Below are 16,583 nucleotides of genomic sequence, written 5' to 3'. Positions count from 1 at the left end.
CATCTTCTGCAGGGTCCGGGCCTCGCTTTCTGGTGACGTTATTACGGTGCTGCGCCGGCGCGGCGTGCGTAGTGACGTAATAACGACGCCGGAAAGCAAGGCCCGGACCCTGGAGAAGATGCGCAAAACACCGGAGGATCGGGAAGTGGACCCGGAGCAGCGGGAATAGGTAAGTGAACCTGCCCGGGATGCTTAAACTGCTATCCGACAGCAGCTTAAGCATTTTGCGCTGTCGGATAGCAGTTAATGCGATGGCCCCGACATATAAAAGCATCGTATGTCGATTTTATCATATGTCGGGGCCATCGCAGGTCGGGGGGTTACTGTATACGTTTATTTCTTTTAAAATAGATGCAACCGGACATAATTTATCAAACCGTATACTGGATGAAATTTGTACGCACGTTTTGATACAGTTTAGTGCGGTTTTGAGGAATCCGTTTTTCATCAAAAACCTGATACGGGAACTGTATTGTAAAAACGCGGTGTGAACCCGGCCTTAGCGGTGAGTATGCTCTTGTATGTATGATTCCAAAGATTACATTGACTCATTGGATCCCCACCATAGACGTGAAGGTGATACCTCTGGCTGCTCCGTTCTGGTGTCTAGAGTTCATGACCACGGCCGGTTAGGGGTCCCAGGACTTTTCTGAATATATTCTATCCAGTGCTGAACCTGTTTATGTAAAATGAAGTCATACACTACTTAAACACATGTGTATATATATATATATATATATACATAAATGTATGTACATTCCAGGACACTTCACAATCATACACAGAGTGATGTCACTTGTCCTGATGTTTAGCGCCTCCAGGAAGAGCCGCGTTCGCACCGGTGAGAAGTCCGCCGATGGTCGCCCGGCCAAACAGGCCTTTCCCTTGGGGCGGTAAAGATAAGTTCTGCTCGGTCACCATGCCGACCTTTCCAGTAATTTTGGTGACTGTCAAAACTCCTCAGGCGTGAGAGATAGATTTAGAAGGTGAGAACGCGGAAAAGAAATCTCTGCAGTCTGCGTCCTCTCACCTTGAAGGATCAGCAGAGGATATGAACGCCCCCCCCGGATCAGAGGTCGGTCAGTCGCCCTCCTTAGTGGAGAAAAGCTGCACTAGCTCCTCGCAGTCTGAGTCTATCAGTTCACAGGGCTTCTCTCCATCGCTGTTCACAACGTCTTTTTCTGCGCCAATTGAAAGCAGGTACCTGGGTGGAGATAGAAGGAGTATGTGGGGTTATATATATATATATATATATATAAATATATATATATATATATACACATATATATATATATATATATATACATATACATATATATATATATATATATATATATAATACATACATGGTTATACAATTGGTCTCATATTATGTTGTACAGAACAAAATGAGATATTACAGTGAGTGCAGCCTTTAAAGGGGTACTCTCCCCTAAGACTTCTTAGCCCCCTATCCAGCGGCGGGACCCCCACAATCTTCCTGCTGCACCCAGTGTTCGTTTAGAGATTCGGAGGCTCGTGACATCACGGCTACGGCTACGCCCCCCTCAATGCAAGTCTATGGGAGGGGGCGTGACAGCCGTCACTCCCCCTCCCATAGACTTGCATTGAGGGGGCGTGGTCGTGACGTCACGAGTGGGGCGTGACCGAAACGTCTTGAACCTTCGCCCTGCCAGACATCCTGCACGGATCAAAGTCCGCTAAGTGTATCGGATGTCTTGGGTGCCGCATCCGAGATCCCGCGCTCAGACATCTTATACTCTATCCTTTGGATAGGGGATAAGATTTCTGGTTAAGGAGTACCCCTTTAAATAGGTCAACCAGGCCCAGGTTTCAGATGCATAGCTGAGAAGGGGTAGGCAGATTTAGATTTTGAGGTGAATTTAGTCAGGTTAAAGGAACCATTAATGGGATTGTCCAGTTTTAAATGGTGCTTTGGTCACATACTACTCCTAGCCAATCAGTGTCTATCATTAACCTCTTAAGTGCCATGATCAATAATGATGAAAACACTAAAGAGCCGCAATGACTGTCCCCCTGCCCAATCGGCACATAATATATTTGTGCGGGTTGTCTGTGAGTACACAGCCCATGCGCGCACAACTCGAACATCCCTGTGTGTCTACTCGTAGTGACGGATTGCCGCTACCAGCAGACAAAGCAGGATACGCGGGAACAGCAGGGGGCACACTCTAGGGACGGTCAGTAGCCCATCCGCAGCGTCAAATACATTACGTGTGACCCTGCCCTAAGCATGGATATGGATTTAATCGCATTGACCCACAGAATAAAGATTACATGTCCGTTTTACCGTAAAGTGCATTGCGTAAAACCAAAACATTTTATTTCCAATTATATATTGTTTACCCTACATTTTAAAGGGGTACTCCGGTGGAAAACATTTTTTTTTTTTTTTTTTTTTAATCAACTGGTGCCAGAAAGTTAAACAGATTTGTAAATTACTTCTAAAATCTTTACCCTTCCAGTACTTTTTAGCAGCTGTATGCTACAGAGGAAATTCTTTTCTTTTTGAATTTCTCTTTTGTCTTTTGCACAGTGCTCTCTGCTGACACCTGATGCCCGTATCAGGAACTGTCCAGAGTATGAGAAAATCCCCATTGCAAACCTATGCTGCTCTGGACAGTTCCTGACACGGACAGAGGTGTCAGCAGAGAGCACTGTGGACAAGACAAAAAAGAAATTCAAAAAGAAAAGAATTTCCTCTGTAGTATACAGCTGCTAAAAAGTACTGTAAGGGTAAAAAAAAATTAATTTAATTTACAAATCTGTTTAACTTTCTGGCTCCAGTTGATTAAATAAATAAAAAAAATTCCACCGGAGGACCCCTTTAAGGTAAAATGAAAGGTGTCATTGTGAATTACAATTGGCCGCACAAAAAATAAGCCCCTATATGAAAAATAAACACTATATAAAGAGGAGGAAACACAGAAACGCAAAAATGAAAATTGTCTGTGTCCTTAGGGGTTAATGAAGTTCTTATCCTAAAATAGGGCATTCACATGTTTAGACCTATAATAAATTTGTATTTTTCTTGCCAAAAAATAGGAGTAAATCCCATCCGAAAAAAGTCTTTCCCTACCTTTCCCTATGGGATCGGCTCCGGTTTCCATGGAGAATGTGAATCCGATGCGGCCTGAAATAAAGCCGTATGAAGGTGCCCTGAAACAGTCGCCTGGGTGAAAGGATTTGGCGCGACCGCTGCCAAATAGCTTGTTCCCGTCTGTGCTGCCAGCGCTGTGCCCGTCTAAGTGAGCTGATCAGCTGGCTCACGTCTGACCGCCCGCTCGCCGGGGGTGCGCTGATTCACAGCCGCTCCTAATGGGGGTTCTGGGCACATCCCTAGAAGCTCAGATTACGCAGCTTAAGAGATGAAGGGCGATGAGGCTTGGCAGGACTTACCCCAGGACTTTCTCTGCCTAACATTAGCCATAAGTTATATAAATACATTCAGATGGAGAGCCAGAGTATCACACTGAGACAATCCTTTCTTAAAATGATATTGATGTGATACGGGCAAGTGTGGGCGGCTTTGTTATGGAGATGCTGGGACTCTACTATGGGGACACTGCGACTGTCTGCATACGGTAGGTTTACATTGAAGATCATACTGGGATTTTTTTTTTGCATAGAATAAATTTCCCCTCCATACCCCCTGATGAAGCAACAATGAGTGAAACACGTCGGGGTGCGAATACAGTGGATCTCAGGCATTATACATGTCTCCATGTGAATTTTTGAGGATGGGGAATTGTTATTTTTTTCTAACACTTTCTGTGCTATGTAGCCTCTTCGTTTTTTTGCAGTGCTTTTTTTTTTTTTTTGCCTGTTTGTTCCCGGATACGAGACGCATTGTATTGCCCTTTTTCCTATGTTATATCCTGGTTAAAGGGGTACTTTGCCCCTAGACATCTTATCCCTATCCAAAGGAGGGGATAAGATGTCTGATCACGGGGGTCCTGCCACTGGGGATCCCTGCGATCTCGGCTGCAGTACCCCAGACATACCGTGAACGGAGCGAACTTTGCTCTGTGCCAGAAGTGTAATGATGCGGGGTGGAGGCTCGTGACGTGATGGCCACGCCCACTCACGGCAAGTCTATGGGATGGGGCGTGACGGTTGTCACGCCCCCTCCCATAGACTTGCAGTGAGGGGGTGTGGCCCTGACACCACAAACGGGCAAGGCAGTGACGTTTTTCCCCTGTACGTAGGACCCCCTGTAGGCAGTTAGCCCTTTGTATAAAGGACCCCCCCTGTAGGTAGTTTACCCCCCCCCCCCCCGGTAGGTAGTTTGTCCCCTGTATATGGGATCCCCCTGTAGGTAGTTTGCCCCCTGTATATGGGATCCCCCCCTGTAGGTAGTTTGTCCCCTGTATATGGGATCCCCCTGTAGGTAGTTTGTCCCCTGTATATGGGATCCCCCTGTAGGTAGTTTGTCCCCTGTATATGGGATCCCCCTGTAGGTAGTTTGTCCCCTGTATATGGGATCCCGCTGTAGGTAGCCTGCCCCCTGTATATGGGATCCCCCCCCTGTAGGTAGTCTGTCCCCTGTATATGGGATCCCCCCTGTAGGTAGTTTGTCCCCTGTATATGGGATCCCCCTGTAGGTAGTTTGTCCCCTGTTTATGGGATCCCCCTGTAGGTAGTTTGTCCCCTGTATATGGGATCTCCCCTGTAGGTAGTTTGTCCCCTGTATATGGGATCCCCCCCCCCAGTAGGTAGTTTGTCCCCTGTATATGGGATCCCCCCCCTGTAGGTAGTTTGTCCCCTGTATATGGGATCTCCCGCTGTAGGTAGTTTGTCCCCTGTATATGGGATCCCCCCTGTAGGTAGTTTGTCCCCTGTATATGGGATCCCCCTGTAGGTAGTTTGTCCCCTGTATATGGGATCCCCCTGTAGATAGTTTGTCCCCTGTATATGGGATCCCGCTGTAGGTAGCCTGCCCCCTGTATATGGGATCCCCCCCCCCTGTAGGTAGTTTATCCCCTGTATATGGGATCTTACCCCCTGTAGGTATTTTGCCCCCTGTATCTCATACCCCCTGTAGGTATTTTGCCCCCTGTATCTCATACCCCCTGTAGGTAGTTTGCCCCCTGTATCTCATACACCCTGTAGGTTGGGCCGACAGCACCTGCTCATACCCTGCACCCTGTCTGTAGCCCTATTCTCTGTAAAATGTAGCTCCGACCCCCATTCTTCCGCACCCATGCGCTGGCTGAACAGCTTCCCCCCCATCCCTAACACGGTGTAGTGTGTGACCATACGCGTCACTCAGCCTGTGCTATAGTGTTATTTGGTGCTCAAGGACACCATATTACGGGGTGCAGTATATCAGTAAGGGCCCTTACCCAACTGTGTTCTGCTTTTGCCGGAACAGGAGGCAACAATGTCAGGGTTTGATAGCAAGTGGTAATATGTACGACGTCCACTAGATGACGCTATATAACCAGAGCTATGTCTGTTCCACATTAACATATCATTTACTTGGAGAAGGAATAGGAGAAGGGGGGGGGAATACCACCAGGCATTTCAAGAAGCGGAAAGCTATGCACAGCCTATTCTTGAAACTACGACTGGTCTACGAAGACTGTCATGTGATGCAACGAGGGGACAGGACAGGCCCAACGCATGATCTCCTCTCCCGCAGCATGTGAATGTGTCATTCCACCATGATACAGGATCAAATAAATCCCTCCCTAAAACAGCGTTTCCCAACCAGGGTGCCTCCAGCTGTTGAAAAACTACAGCTCCCAGCATGCCGGGACAGCCGAAGGCAACAGCTGGAGGCACACTGTTTGAGAAAACACTAGTTGGGGAAACACTGATGAAAATCATCAGCCCAGTATGTGTTGTACTGTGATTGGCCAGGGAAGTAAGGGAGGAATTATCTGTGTGTGTACTGTTGGCATACAGCAGTTTTGAAACAGCTGGAGGCACACTGGTTGCAGTTTTGCAAAAGCTGGAGGCACACTGGTTGTAATTTTGCAACAGCTGGAGGCAGACTGGTTGGGGAAACACGGATGAAAATCATCAGCCCAGTATGTGTTGTGCTGTGATTGTCCAGAGAAGTAAGGGAGGAAATATCTGTGTGTGTACTGCTGGCATACAGCTTGGCTCTGTTTGTTGTCTAATGTTGCAGAACTGCTTCTACTACCAGGATCTACACCTGGCACCTTGGCCATCATCTGATTTGGGGGCAGGTCAGGCATTGGCATTGTTTCTTGTACACAATGACTCTACATTTTGATTCAGGAAACCGTCCCTTTACTTGACAAGTCTATCCAGGTTGGCAGCCTTAGGCTACCCGAGCATGCTGGGAGTTGTAGTTTTGCAACAGCTGGAGGCACCCTGGTTGGGAAACACTGTTCTAAGCTATTTAGGTTACCTTAGCCTTACTCATAGACATGCGGCACGTATATAGTCTGACACACTTCATAAATAGCCTTACTCATAGACATGCAGCACGTATATAGTCTGACACACTTCATAAATAGCCTTACTCATAGACATGCAGCACGTATATAGTCTGACGGGTTTTGGCTATAGCCTTACTCCTAGACATGACGCACGTATATAGTCTGACACACTTCATAAATACCCTTACTCATAGACATGCAGCACGTATATAGTCTGACGGGTTTTGGCTATAGCCTTACTCATAGACAAGCAGCACCTATATAGTCTGACACACTTCATAAATAGCCTTACTCATAGACATGCAGCACGTATATAGTCTGACACACTTCATAAATAGCCTTACTCATAGACATGCAGCACGTATATAGTCTGACGCACTTCATAAATAGCCTTACTCATAGACATGCAGCACGTATATAGTCTGACACACTTCATAAATAGCCTTACTCATAGACATGCAGCACGTAAATAGCCTGACGGGTTTTGGCTACAGCCTTACTCATAGACATGCAGCACCTATAAAGTCTGACACACTTCATAAATAGCCTTACTCGTAGACATGCAACACGCATACAGTCTCACGTGTTTCGGCAATAGCCTTACTCATATACTTGCAATATATATATATATATATATATATATATTCTGATGCGTTTCGACCATAGCCTTACTCATGGACATGCAACGCATATATAGTCTGACACATTTCAGCCATAGCCCTACTTATAGGCATGCAACGCATATATAGTCTGACACGTTTTGGCAATAGCCTTATATAGTCTCACACGTTTTTTCTATAGCCTTCCCTATAGGCGTATGTCTGTGAGACTATATACATATGGTATTAGATGGATATGAATGTATTATAAAAGCTGAAATAGAGAAGTTCTTTACAAAATAGCCAAACCAGCTCTCATGATATGAGATGTGCACTGAAGCACATAGCAAACTTCTTCTTTATTTCAGCATTTAAAATACATGCATTGCCTTCTAATGAAACATGTACGTAGTGTGACGGGTTTCGGCCATAGCCTTACTCATAGACATGCAACATGCATATATTCTGCTGGGTTTGGGCAATAGCCTTACTCATTGACATATTAGTAAGAGCAATGCTGAAACGCATTAAACTCCAGCTGTTGCAAAACTACAACCAGTTTGCCTCCAGCTGGTGCATAACTGCTGTCTGCCAGAAGTACACACACAGGTAATTCCTCCCTTACTTCTCTGGCCAATCACATACTGTGCTGATGATTTACATCAGTATTTCCCCAATCAGTTTGCCTCCAGCTGTTTCAAAACTACAACTCCCAGCATGCCCGGACAGCCAAAGGCTGTCCGGGCGTGCTGGGAGTTGTAGTTTTGAAACAGCTGGAGGCACGCTGGTTGGGAAACGCTGTTCTAGGATGGCTATGCATGTATTTTAAATGTTAAAATAAAGAAGCATTATTGGGATCACACAGTGCTGTAACTTATTTATACAGAAGACATAAACATAGGAGGGAGGAGAGGATGTTATTCTAGTGTCACATGATGTTAGGTTACCTGGCAATGTGCGGATGGGCATCACTACAGGCCATATGTAAGGGGGTCCAGCCGTTTTCATCCCTCTGCTCTATGTCCGCTCCGTATTTCACCAGCAGCTTCACACAGTCTAGGTTCCCAGAGAGGACGGCTTCGTGCAGCGCACCCATACCTGAGGGATGGAAACAAGTGTCAGATGAACATTTTATACCTTTTTTTAGTTTCTAAAATTATTGGACAGGGGTCTCCAAACTGTTGCATGCTGGGAGCTGAAGTCTTGCAACAGCTGGAGGTCCAGTGGGAATTCTGGGAAGTATATGCAGAGTTGCTCTCCCAACACCTTTTCCAGGCAGGTTTCTCTTAAAAGTCAGTGTTTTACTATAAAGAGTCTTAGAACATGACTGGGAATGTATGTCAGAATGAAGGAAAACCCATGTGCAGGCAGCTGTTTAGGGATTATTACTCCTTGTCAGTACAGAGATGGGTGCTTGCTGGCTAGTAAGACACCTATCATTGTTGGACTAAAGGGGAATGTTTGTCCTTGAGGAGAGCGCTATGAAGACTTGTGGAGAGTTACAGGCCATTCACGATCCACTGGGAATTCTGGGAAGAAAGTATATGCAAAGCAGCTCTCATACCACCAGCCAGACCCCCTCTCTTTACTGATCAAGAGCAATAACCCTTTAACAGCTGCCTGCAGAAGGGTATTCCTTCATTCTGGAATACATTCCCAGTCATGTTCTAAGACTCTTTGAAGTGAAACACTACCGCTATCTGGGAAATGGTGGTGTGAGAGCAGCTCTGCATACACTTTCTTATAAACAATTGTCTACAGATGAGTACTTCTTCCTTCTGGTTTGGCATACATTCCCAGTCATGGTCTAAGACTCTGAAACGTTGACTTTTAAGGGACAGCTGCCTGGAATAGGTGGCGTGAGAGCTGCTTTCCATGTCCTTTTTTGCCAGAATTCCCAGTGGAGCATAAAAAGTGTCCACACGTCTTTATGATGCTTTCCTCAAGGAGAACTATACCTCCTTTGGTCCTACAATTATAGGCCTCTAACTAGCCAGCCAGCACCCTGCTCTGTACTGACAAGGTGCAATCACCCCAAAACAGCTGTCTACAAATGGATATTCTTTCCTGCTGGTGAGATCTCTGTCTTGGCATACATTCCCAGTCATGTTCTAAGGCTCCATGTACAAGAAAGGTACACAGAAATGGTGGCGCGAGAGCTGCTTTACATATCATTTGTTCCCTTTTATTAAAAACTGTTTCTTTACATGGTATTATGCCCCCAGATGTAATAGGGACAGGCCGCTTAGTAAACATGACACATCTTTGACCGCCTGTGAGCCACGGTCTATGTCAGCTATAATTTGTGTTATAATTAACCCTCATTTTCTGGTGTAAATTATAGTAAATGGCTGTGAAGACCTCACCCTACCCTATTAAGAAAAAGTGCAAATTTGTGCTCAAAGATGTTTGTGCATAAATGTGAAACCTTTGTATGCTCGAAAACTGGTATATGTGGTTTGCTAAACCAACTCCCAGCAAAACTACAACTCCCAGCATGCCCGGACAGCCAACAGCTGTCCGGGCATGCTAGGAGTTGTAGTTTTGCAACAGCTGTAGGCACTCTGATTGGACATGTGAGACTGACAGTGACATATTGAGTACATTAATACACCCAAATTTTCTCCTTAAAGGGGTACTCCACTGGCCAGCATTCAGAACATTTAGTTCCGAACGCTGTGTGCGCGCTGCGGGGGTTGACCACGCCTCCCTAATGCATGTCTATGGGAGGGGGCGTGGTAGCCGTCACACTCCCTCCCATACACTTGCATTGAGGGTGCGTGACGTCACGAGGGGGCGTGGCCGACCCCCCCGCAGTGCGCACACAGTGTTTATAACTAAATGTTCCGAATGCTGGCCAGTGGAGGACCCCTTGAAAGCGTAGCTGTCATTTCAGGTGACTTTTCAGGATAAGCTGCCCTGTGTGTCTGTGTGTACATGAGGAGCAGCACTATTTCTGCCAACCATATAACTTGTATTTGGTATTTTTCAGCGGATTTCTGCTCTGCAGGCTTCATTACTAATTTGCAGTTCTCCCAGAGCTGGAGGGCAGAGCTTCTTTCTTTTCCCTCCATTGACTTGTATCGCCTGTCTTGAGCTTCCACCTCCATAGACTTTTATTGCTTGTCTAGAGCTTCTTCCTCTCCCCTCCATAGACGTGTTTTGCTTGTACAGAGCTCCCCCTCAATAGACGTGTTTTAATTGTACAGAGCTCCCCCCTCCATAGACTTCTTTTGCTTGTCTGGAGCTTCTTCCTCTCCCCTCTATAGACTTGTTTTGCTTTTATGGAGCTCCTCCTCCATAGACTTGTTTTGCTTGTATGGAGCTCCCCCTCCATAGACTTGTATTGCTTGTATGGAGCTCTCCCTCCATAGACTTGTATTGCTTGTATGGAGCTCCCCCTCCATAGACTTGTTTTGCTTGTATGGAGCTCCCCCTCCATAGACTTGTTTTGCTTGTATGGAGCTACCCCTCCATAGACTTGTATTGCTTGTATAGAGCTCCCCCTCCATAGACTTGTATTGCTTGTATGAAGCTCCCCCTCCATAGACTTGTATTGCTTGTATGGAGCTCCCCCTCCATAGACTTGTTTTGCTTGTATGGAGCTCCCCCTCCATAGACTTGTTTTGCTTGTATGAAGCTCCCCCTCCATAGACTTGTATTGCTTGTATAGAGCTCCCCCTCCATAGACTTGTATGGCTTGTATGAAGCTCCCCCTCCATAGACTTGTATGGCTTGTATGGAGCTCCCCCTTCATGGGGAGGGGTGAGAAGAAAAGTTTGATAACAGGAGAAAGAAGCATTTTTTTGTTAATAAGATATATTACAAAGTTTCTTATATTCGCTTGTACTGTTGATCTATGCAGAGTTTGTTCAAATAGCCTGATTAGAAGAATATTTACCCCTCAGTTGTCGAATTCTGAATATCCACATAGATAATTAACTATAATACAAGTCTATGGAGGGGAGAGGAGGGAGCTCAAGACAAGCAATACAAGTCTATGGAGGGAGGAGGAGGGAGCTCAAGACAAACAACGCAAGTCTATGGAGGGAGAGGAGGGAGCTCAAGACAAGCAATACAAGTCTATAGAGGTGGAGGAGGACGGAGCTCAAGACAAGCAATACATGTCTATGGAGGGAGAGGAGGGAGCTCAAGACAAACAACGCAAGTCTATGGAGGGAGAGAAGGGAGCTCAAGACAAGCAATACAAGTCTATAGAGGTGGAGGAGGACGGAGCTCAAGACAAGCAATACATGTCTATGGAGGGAGAGGAGGGAGCTCAAGACAAGCAACGCAAGTCTATGGAGGTGGAAGCTCAAGACAAGCAATAAAAGTCTATGGAGGGGATAGGGGGGAACTCAAGACAAGCAACGCAAGTCTATGGAGGGAGAGGAGGGAGCTCAAGACAAGCAATAGAAGTCTATGGAGGGGTTGGAGGGAGCTCAAGACAAGCAATACAAGTCTATGGAGGGGGAGGAGGGAGCTCAAGAGAAGCAATACAAGTCTATGGAGGGGGGAGGAGGAGCTCAAGACAAGTGCAACAGAAGTCTATAGAGGGGGAAGGAGGAGCTTAAGACAAGCAATAGAAGTCTAAGGAGGGGAAGGAGGGGAAGGAAGGAGCTTAAGAAAAGCAATAAAAGTCTAAGAAGGGGGAGGAGCTCAAGACAAGCAATACAAGTGTATGGAGGGCAAGGAGGAAGCTTAAGAGAAGCAATTCAAGTCTATGGAGGGGAGAAGGGTGCTAAGTCCACCAGCTCAGGGAGAACTGCAAATAATAAATGAAGCCTTCCGAGCAGATGTCTGCAGAGAAATACTATGTACAAGTTATATAATGGCCAGAAATAGTTCTCCTCGTGTACACACAGTCACCTGGAATGACAGGTACGCTTTAAAGACTTACAAAGATGTCCCCTTAATAGCATGTTATATGCAGAGGTATAGAGCAGTGGTCTCCAAACTGTGGACCTCCAGATGTTGCAAAACTAAATTTTGGAGACCACTGATATAGAGAATAACCCCCCAAAGATGATGTAAAGTCATCTCCTCAAATGCAGAGAACCTTGGATGATTCTGCTCCTGGACGGACCTGCTTATCTACTGTACCCAGAACGGCACCAACGAAACTGGAAGTTTCCATATGTTCTTGTCACAGCACAACAACAGCAAACAAACAAGTGTCAAGCATGTCACCGACGCCATCGGTGGAGAGGCCTTGACAAATATGCCTAAGACTGGAGAAGTCCCAGGAGACGGGAAGCCACGGTGCATAACATCTCCGGCTATTTTTACTTACGGTTGCGACCATATTTTTTTTTTTCTTGCTTGCTCCAAAAGGACCCAAAACTCCTACTTGACCAGAAAGGCGATCAAGGAGATGGAGGAGACGTCCTCACCTGTCAGGTAGATTGTATCCAACGTCACCTTCCGGGCTCGGATAAACCTCCCCACTTGCTCCAGGTCGCCCTGTCGTATGTGATCCAGAAAGAGCACGTCGTTCGGGAAGCGCACCGTCCGCAGGCTGCGCGGCCCCCTGCGGGAAGAGTAGTACCTCATCCTGAGGATGCCGTGATCGGGGGTTGCGGAGGGGGAACTTAGCGCCAGCGCTGTCACTTGAGTTAATTCCGATTGAGCAGAAAATTTTGGTAAATTTGTGCCAAATTCCCCCCCCAAGCCACCTTTTTTAAGGAATGATGACTTCTGCAAGACAGATCCGAGTGCTGATGGCCAATTACTCGCATAGAGCGGCGGCACACGAAACCCCCCACTTTTTATAGCTCTGCCTTCCCATCTATTTAAGGGACTCTCATCTCATCGCACTGTAAGGCAAGCGACCAGCGCAGACGCCCACTGCAGTTCAAGAGAGGCTCATCTTACCAGGTCAACTGATCGTGAGAGCAGCTGCTGCTCACAGCCTCGCAGGGTCACAAGCAAAGATACCAAAAAAATTGGCTGCAAGTTTTGGGGTGGGGAGAGAGAGAGAGAGAGAGTGCGACCTTACGAGTAATGAGCGGCAGCACGGCAAAACACCATCAGACACTTACCCAGTCCGCCCACTGACTAGGATGTTACAAGGTGGCAACGCTAAATAGGGGTCAATAAAGCTAGGTCAGTCCGTCTAGCCAGGTTCTGAAATAAAAAAAAAAAAAAAGGGGGAAGGTTTAACGCCGGAGTGAAAAAAAAATGGCTCCAATAGTGCCAAGAAAGAAACATCTCCCTGCTGACAAATGGTACATGGTTTACATTGCAAGACAGATTAAGAAAAGAATTAGAAGACTTGAACGTGCGGGGCTGGAAGAGACAAGAACTAAATGAGTTATAGATAATATCAAGAGGACAAAAACAGCAAGAAACAATATAATGGAAGATATATAAATAATACCAAATAAATAATATAATGGAAGATATATAAATATAATAGTAATGCTACAGAAACAGTATAATGGAAGATATATATATATATATACTAAATAAATAATATAATGGAAGATATATAAATATAATAATACCAATTAAATAATATAATGGAAGATATATATATATATATATATATATATATATATTAATGCTACAGAAACAGTATAATGGAATATAAATAAATAATATAATAAAATATACATATATAATAATAATACCAAATAAATAATATAATGAAAGATATATATACCGTATATATATTATATATATATATATATATATATATATATATATATATATACTAATACTAAAGAAACAATATAATGGAAGATATATATATAATACCAAATAAATAATCTAATGGAAGATATATAAATATAATAATAATGCTACAGAAACAGTATAATGGAAAATATATATATATATAAATTTATAGATACACACACACTAAAGAAATAATATAATGAAAGATATCTATATATATATATATATATATATATATATATATATATATATTAACATTAAAGAAACAATATAATGGAAGACATATTTTTTATTATATATATTTTGCATTGTAGTTTTTCTTTAGTATTATTAAGTATGAATCTTCCTTTATTTATTTATAGTGTTATTATATATTCATCTTTCATTGTTATTTCTTTAGTGTTATATATATCTTTCACTATATTGTTTCTTTAGTATTATTATAATATACAGTATGTATCTTTCATTATATAATTTATTTGGTATTATTATTTTAAGAGCAATGACATCCCTAACCCCTTAAATGGGTACTCCGCCCCTAGACAAGTTATTCCCTATCCAAAGAATAGAGGATAAAATGTCTGATCATGGGGGGGGGGTCCCGCCGCTGAGGATCTCAGCGATCTCCAGGCCGACGCTGCAGTGTTCATAAACACGAGAGCCTGGGGCTTCTATGTTTATGACATCACACCACGCCCCCTCCATTCATGTCTATGGGAGGGGGCGTGACGGCTGTGTAATATCCTTTGGATAACATGTCTAGGCGCGGAGTACTCGGCTGTCCAAGCATGTTGGGACTTGTAGTTCTGCAACAGCTGGAGGAACACTGGTTGGGAAACACTAGGGTAGAGAGTCTAGTCCAGTACTCCCCCTGTTGCAAAACTACAACTCCCAGCATGCCCAGACAGCAGTTGTTTGGGAAACACTGGTCTAATCAGTATGAAAACAACTGTGGATCTGCAAAAATTCTGCTGCTTAAGTTCATTTTTATGCTGGGAGTTGTAGTCTTGCAACATCTGGAGGGCCAGTTTGAAGACTGCTGCTTTATACAATGGATGAAAAGGGCCACTATAGTACATCGCTACCCTGGACATACACTACAGCCGAAGGCTGTCCAGGCATGCTAGGAGTTGTAGTTGGGAAACACTGCACTACACACAGTATGACTAGTATACAAAGCCTCCATACTGTTCCAATGTGCAGGAAGCGAGTGACCTTCCCAAATTCAGCATGACCTGGACGCTGGGGGTCACATACGTCAGGGATGGCAGACGCCAGACTAAAAGGTTTGGATGTTGACCTACAGACCCTGTGAGCTTACGCTGCTTTTTATGTGTGCAGTAATATCTATACCCACCTTAGGTGCACGATTTAGTGCGGGGTTTGCAGCTGCAGATATAAAGGGGTACTCCAGTGGAAAACAAAATGTTTTTAAACCTACTCGTGCGATAAAGTTATACAGATTTGTAAATTACTTCTATTTAAAAATCTTACAAAATCTTAAGTTGTTGTGTAGTTCTTTCCAGTCTGACCACAGTGCTCTCTGCTGACACCTCTGTCTGTGTCCGGAACTGTCCAGAGCAGCATAGGTTTGCTATGGGGATTTTCTCCTGCTCTAGACAGTTCCTGATACGGACATCAGGTGTCAGCAGAGAGCACTGTGGTCAGACTGGAAAAAAAAAAAAAACTACACAACTTACTGGAGCATACAGCAGCTGATACGTACTGGAAGGATTAAGAACTTTATATAGAAGTAGTTTTCCAAACTGTATAACACCAGTAGAATTGAAAACCTTTGTTTTCCACCGGAGTGCCCTTTTAAAGGGGACCTGTGGGCAATATACATATATATTTATAGTGTGTGTGTGTGTGTGTATATATATATATATATATATATATATATATATATATATATATATATATATATATATAAAATAAAGGGCCATTGCTAGACATCTTATCCCCCTACCCATAGGATAGGGTATAAAATGTCTGATCACAGGGGTCCTGCCAAGGAGACCCCCACGATCTCCATGGAGAGGGGGCATGACAGCTGTCAGGATGCTGACCTGACTCGTTGGCTGTCTGGGCATGCTGGGAGTTGTAGTTTTGAGACACTAATTGGAAAATACTGGTCTGTGCATCATCCTGACCCATTTTCAGGCTTACAGGAGTGGAATACAAGTAGGCCGAAAATTTTATATATTTGTAATCAGCATTTTCAAACCTACTGTATTCAGAGGACTATAGATTTTGGGAGGTTTTTCTACTGTAAGGCTCCACACCACGATTTGGCCTTCCGATGCATAGATACGATTTCGGAAGCTCAAATCACCTGAAACTATCTGTGCAGGGACAGGTCCTGACCGATACAGAGCCATTAACTATTATGGGGCCGCGGACCCGATATAATCTGCTAGTGACCACCACCATCTGGTCATTTTCTCAGCACGTCAGATTTTTGACACCGACTGAAAATCTTTGCAGACCACAAGCTTCCGAAACCATATCTATGCATGGGAAGGCCAAATCGTGGTGTGAAGCCAGCCTAGATGAAACAAAAATAAACTTTTTCCTACCATCTTTCCTTTGAATTAGCCATTACTCGTATTGTTGTGGTCACATGACCCAGCTGCTGTATTGGAATGCATTAACAAAGCAGAGCTGAGATGAAACCAATGGCACTGCAGGAATAGAGGAGATTGGGCATTGTATAGGCCAGCGGTTTTCATTCCGTGTTCTGCAGGAGCCTGCAACAATGACCAGCCATGCTTCACTGTAACTTTACTAGCTGGGACTATGTACACACCCTGCCAGGAGGAGAGGCAGAGCCCCCGGCCATTCATTCTGCCAATAGCACTGCAGCAGGTGG

At 44.5% G+C, this 16,583-nt stretch overlaps 1 protein-coding gene across 1 annotated transcript; it reads right to left on the bottom strand.

Moving 5' to 3' along the window:
- Positions 1-482: 482 nt before the first annotated feature.
- On the bottom strand, positions 483-16,313 carry PPP1R27 (protein phosphatase 1 regulatory subunit 27). The gene is made up of 5 exons (XM_056550378.1): positions 16,291-16,313; positions 13,075-13,134; positions 12,427-12,563; positions 7,981-8,131; positions 483-1,204 (listed from the first exon to the last, which is right to left on the bottom strand). The coding sequence occupies exons 1-5, from the start codon at positions 16,311-16,313 to the stop codon at positions 1,081-1,083; spliced, it is 495 nt and encodes a 164-aa protein (XP_056406353.1). The 3' UTR covers positions 483-1,080.
- Positions 16,314-16,583: the final 270 nt, after the last annotated feature.

This window comes from Hyla sarda, chromosome 13 (genome assembly GCF_029499605.1).
Source record: "Hyla sarda isolate aHylSar1 chromosome 13, aHylSar1.hap1, whole genome shotgun sequence".
Taxonomy (NCBI): Eukaryota; Metazoa; Chordata; class Amphibia; order Anura; family Hylidae; genus Hyla; species Hyla sarda.
Note: the sequence above shows the minus strand (reverse complement) of the source record. Positions and strands in the feature narration are given on the sequence as shown.

What these genes read in the sequence shown, in the direction of transcription:
- PPP1R27 (XM_056550378.1), bottom strand. Translation starts at nt 16,313, where the DNA reads ATGGCTAATTCAAAGGAAAGATG. An exon ending in GGATACAATCTACCTGACAG is followed by an intron (nt 8,132 to 12,426) that starts GTGAGGACGTCT and finishes TCCATCCCTCAG; the next exon opens with GTATGGGTGCGCTGCACGAA. An exon ending in GCCCATCCGCACATTGCCAG is followed by an intron (nt 1,205 to 7,980) that starts GTAACCTAACAT and finishes ATCTCCACCCAG; the next exon opens with GTACCTGCTTTCAATTGGCG.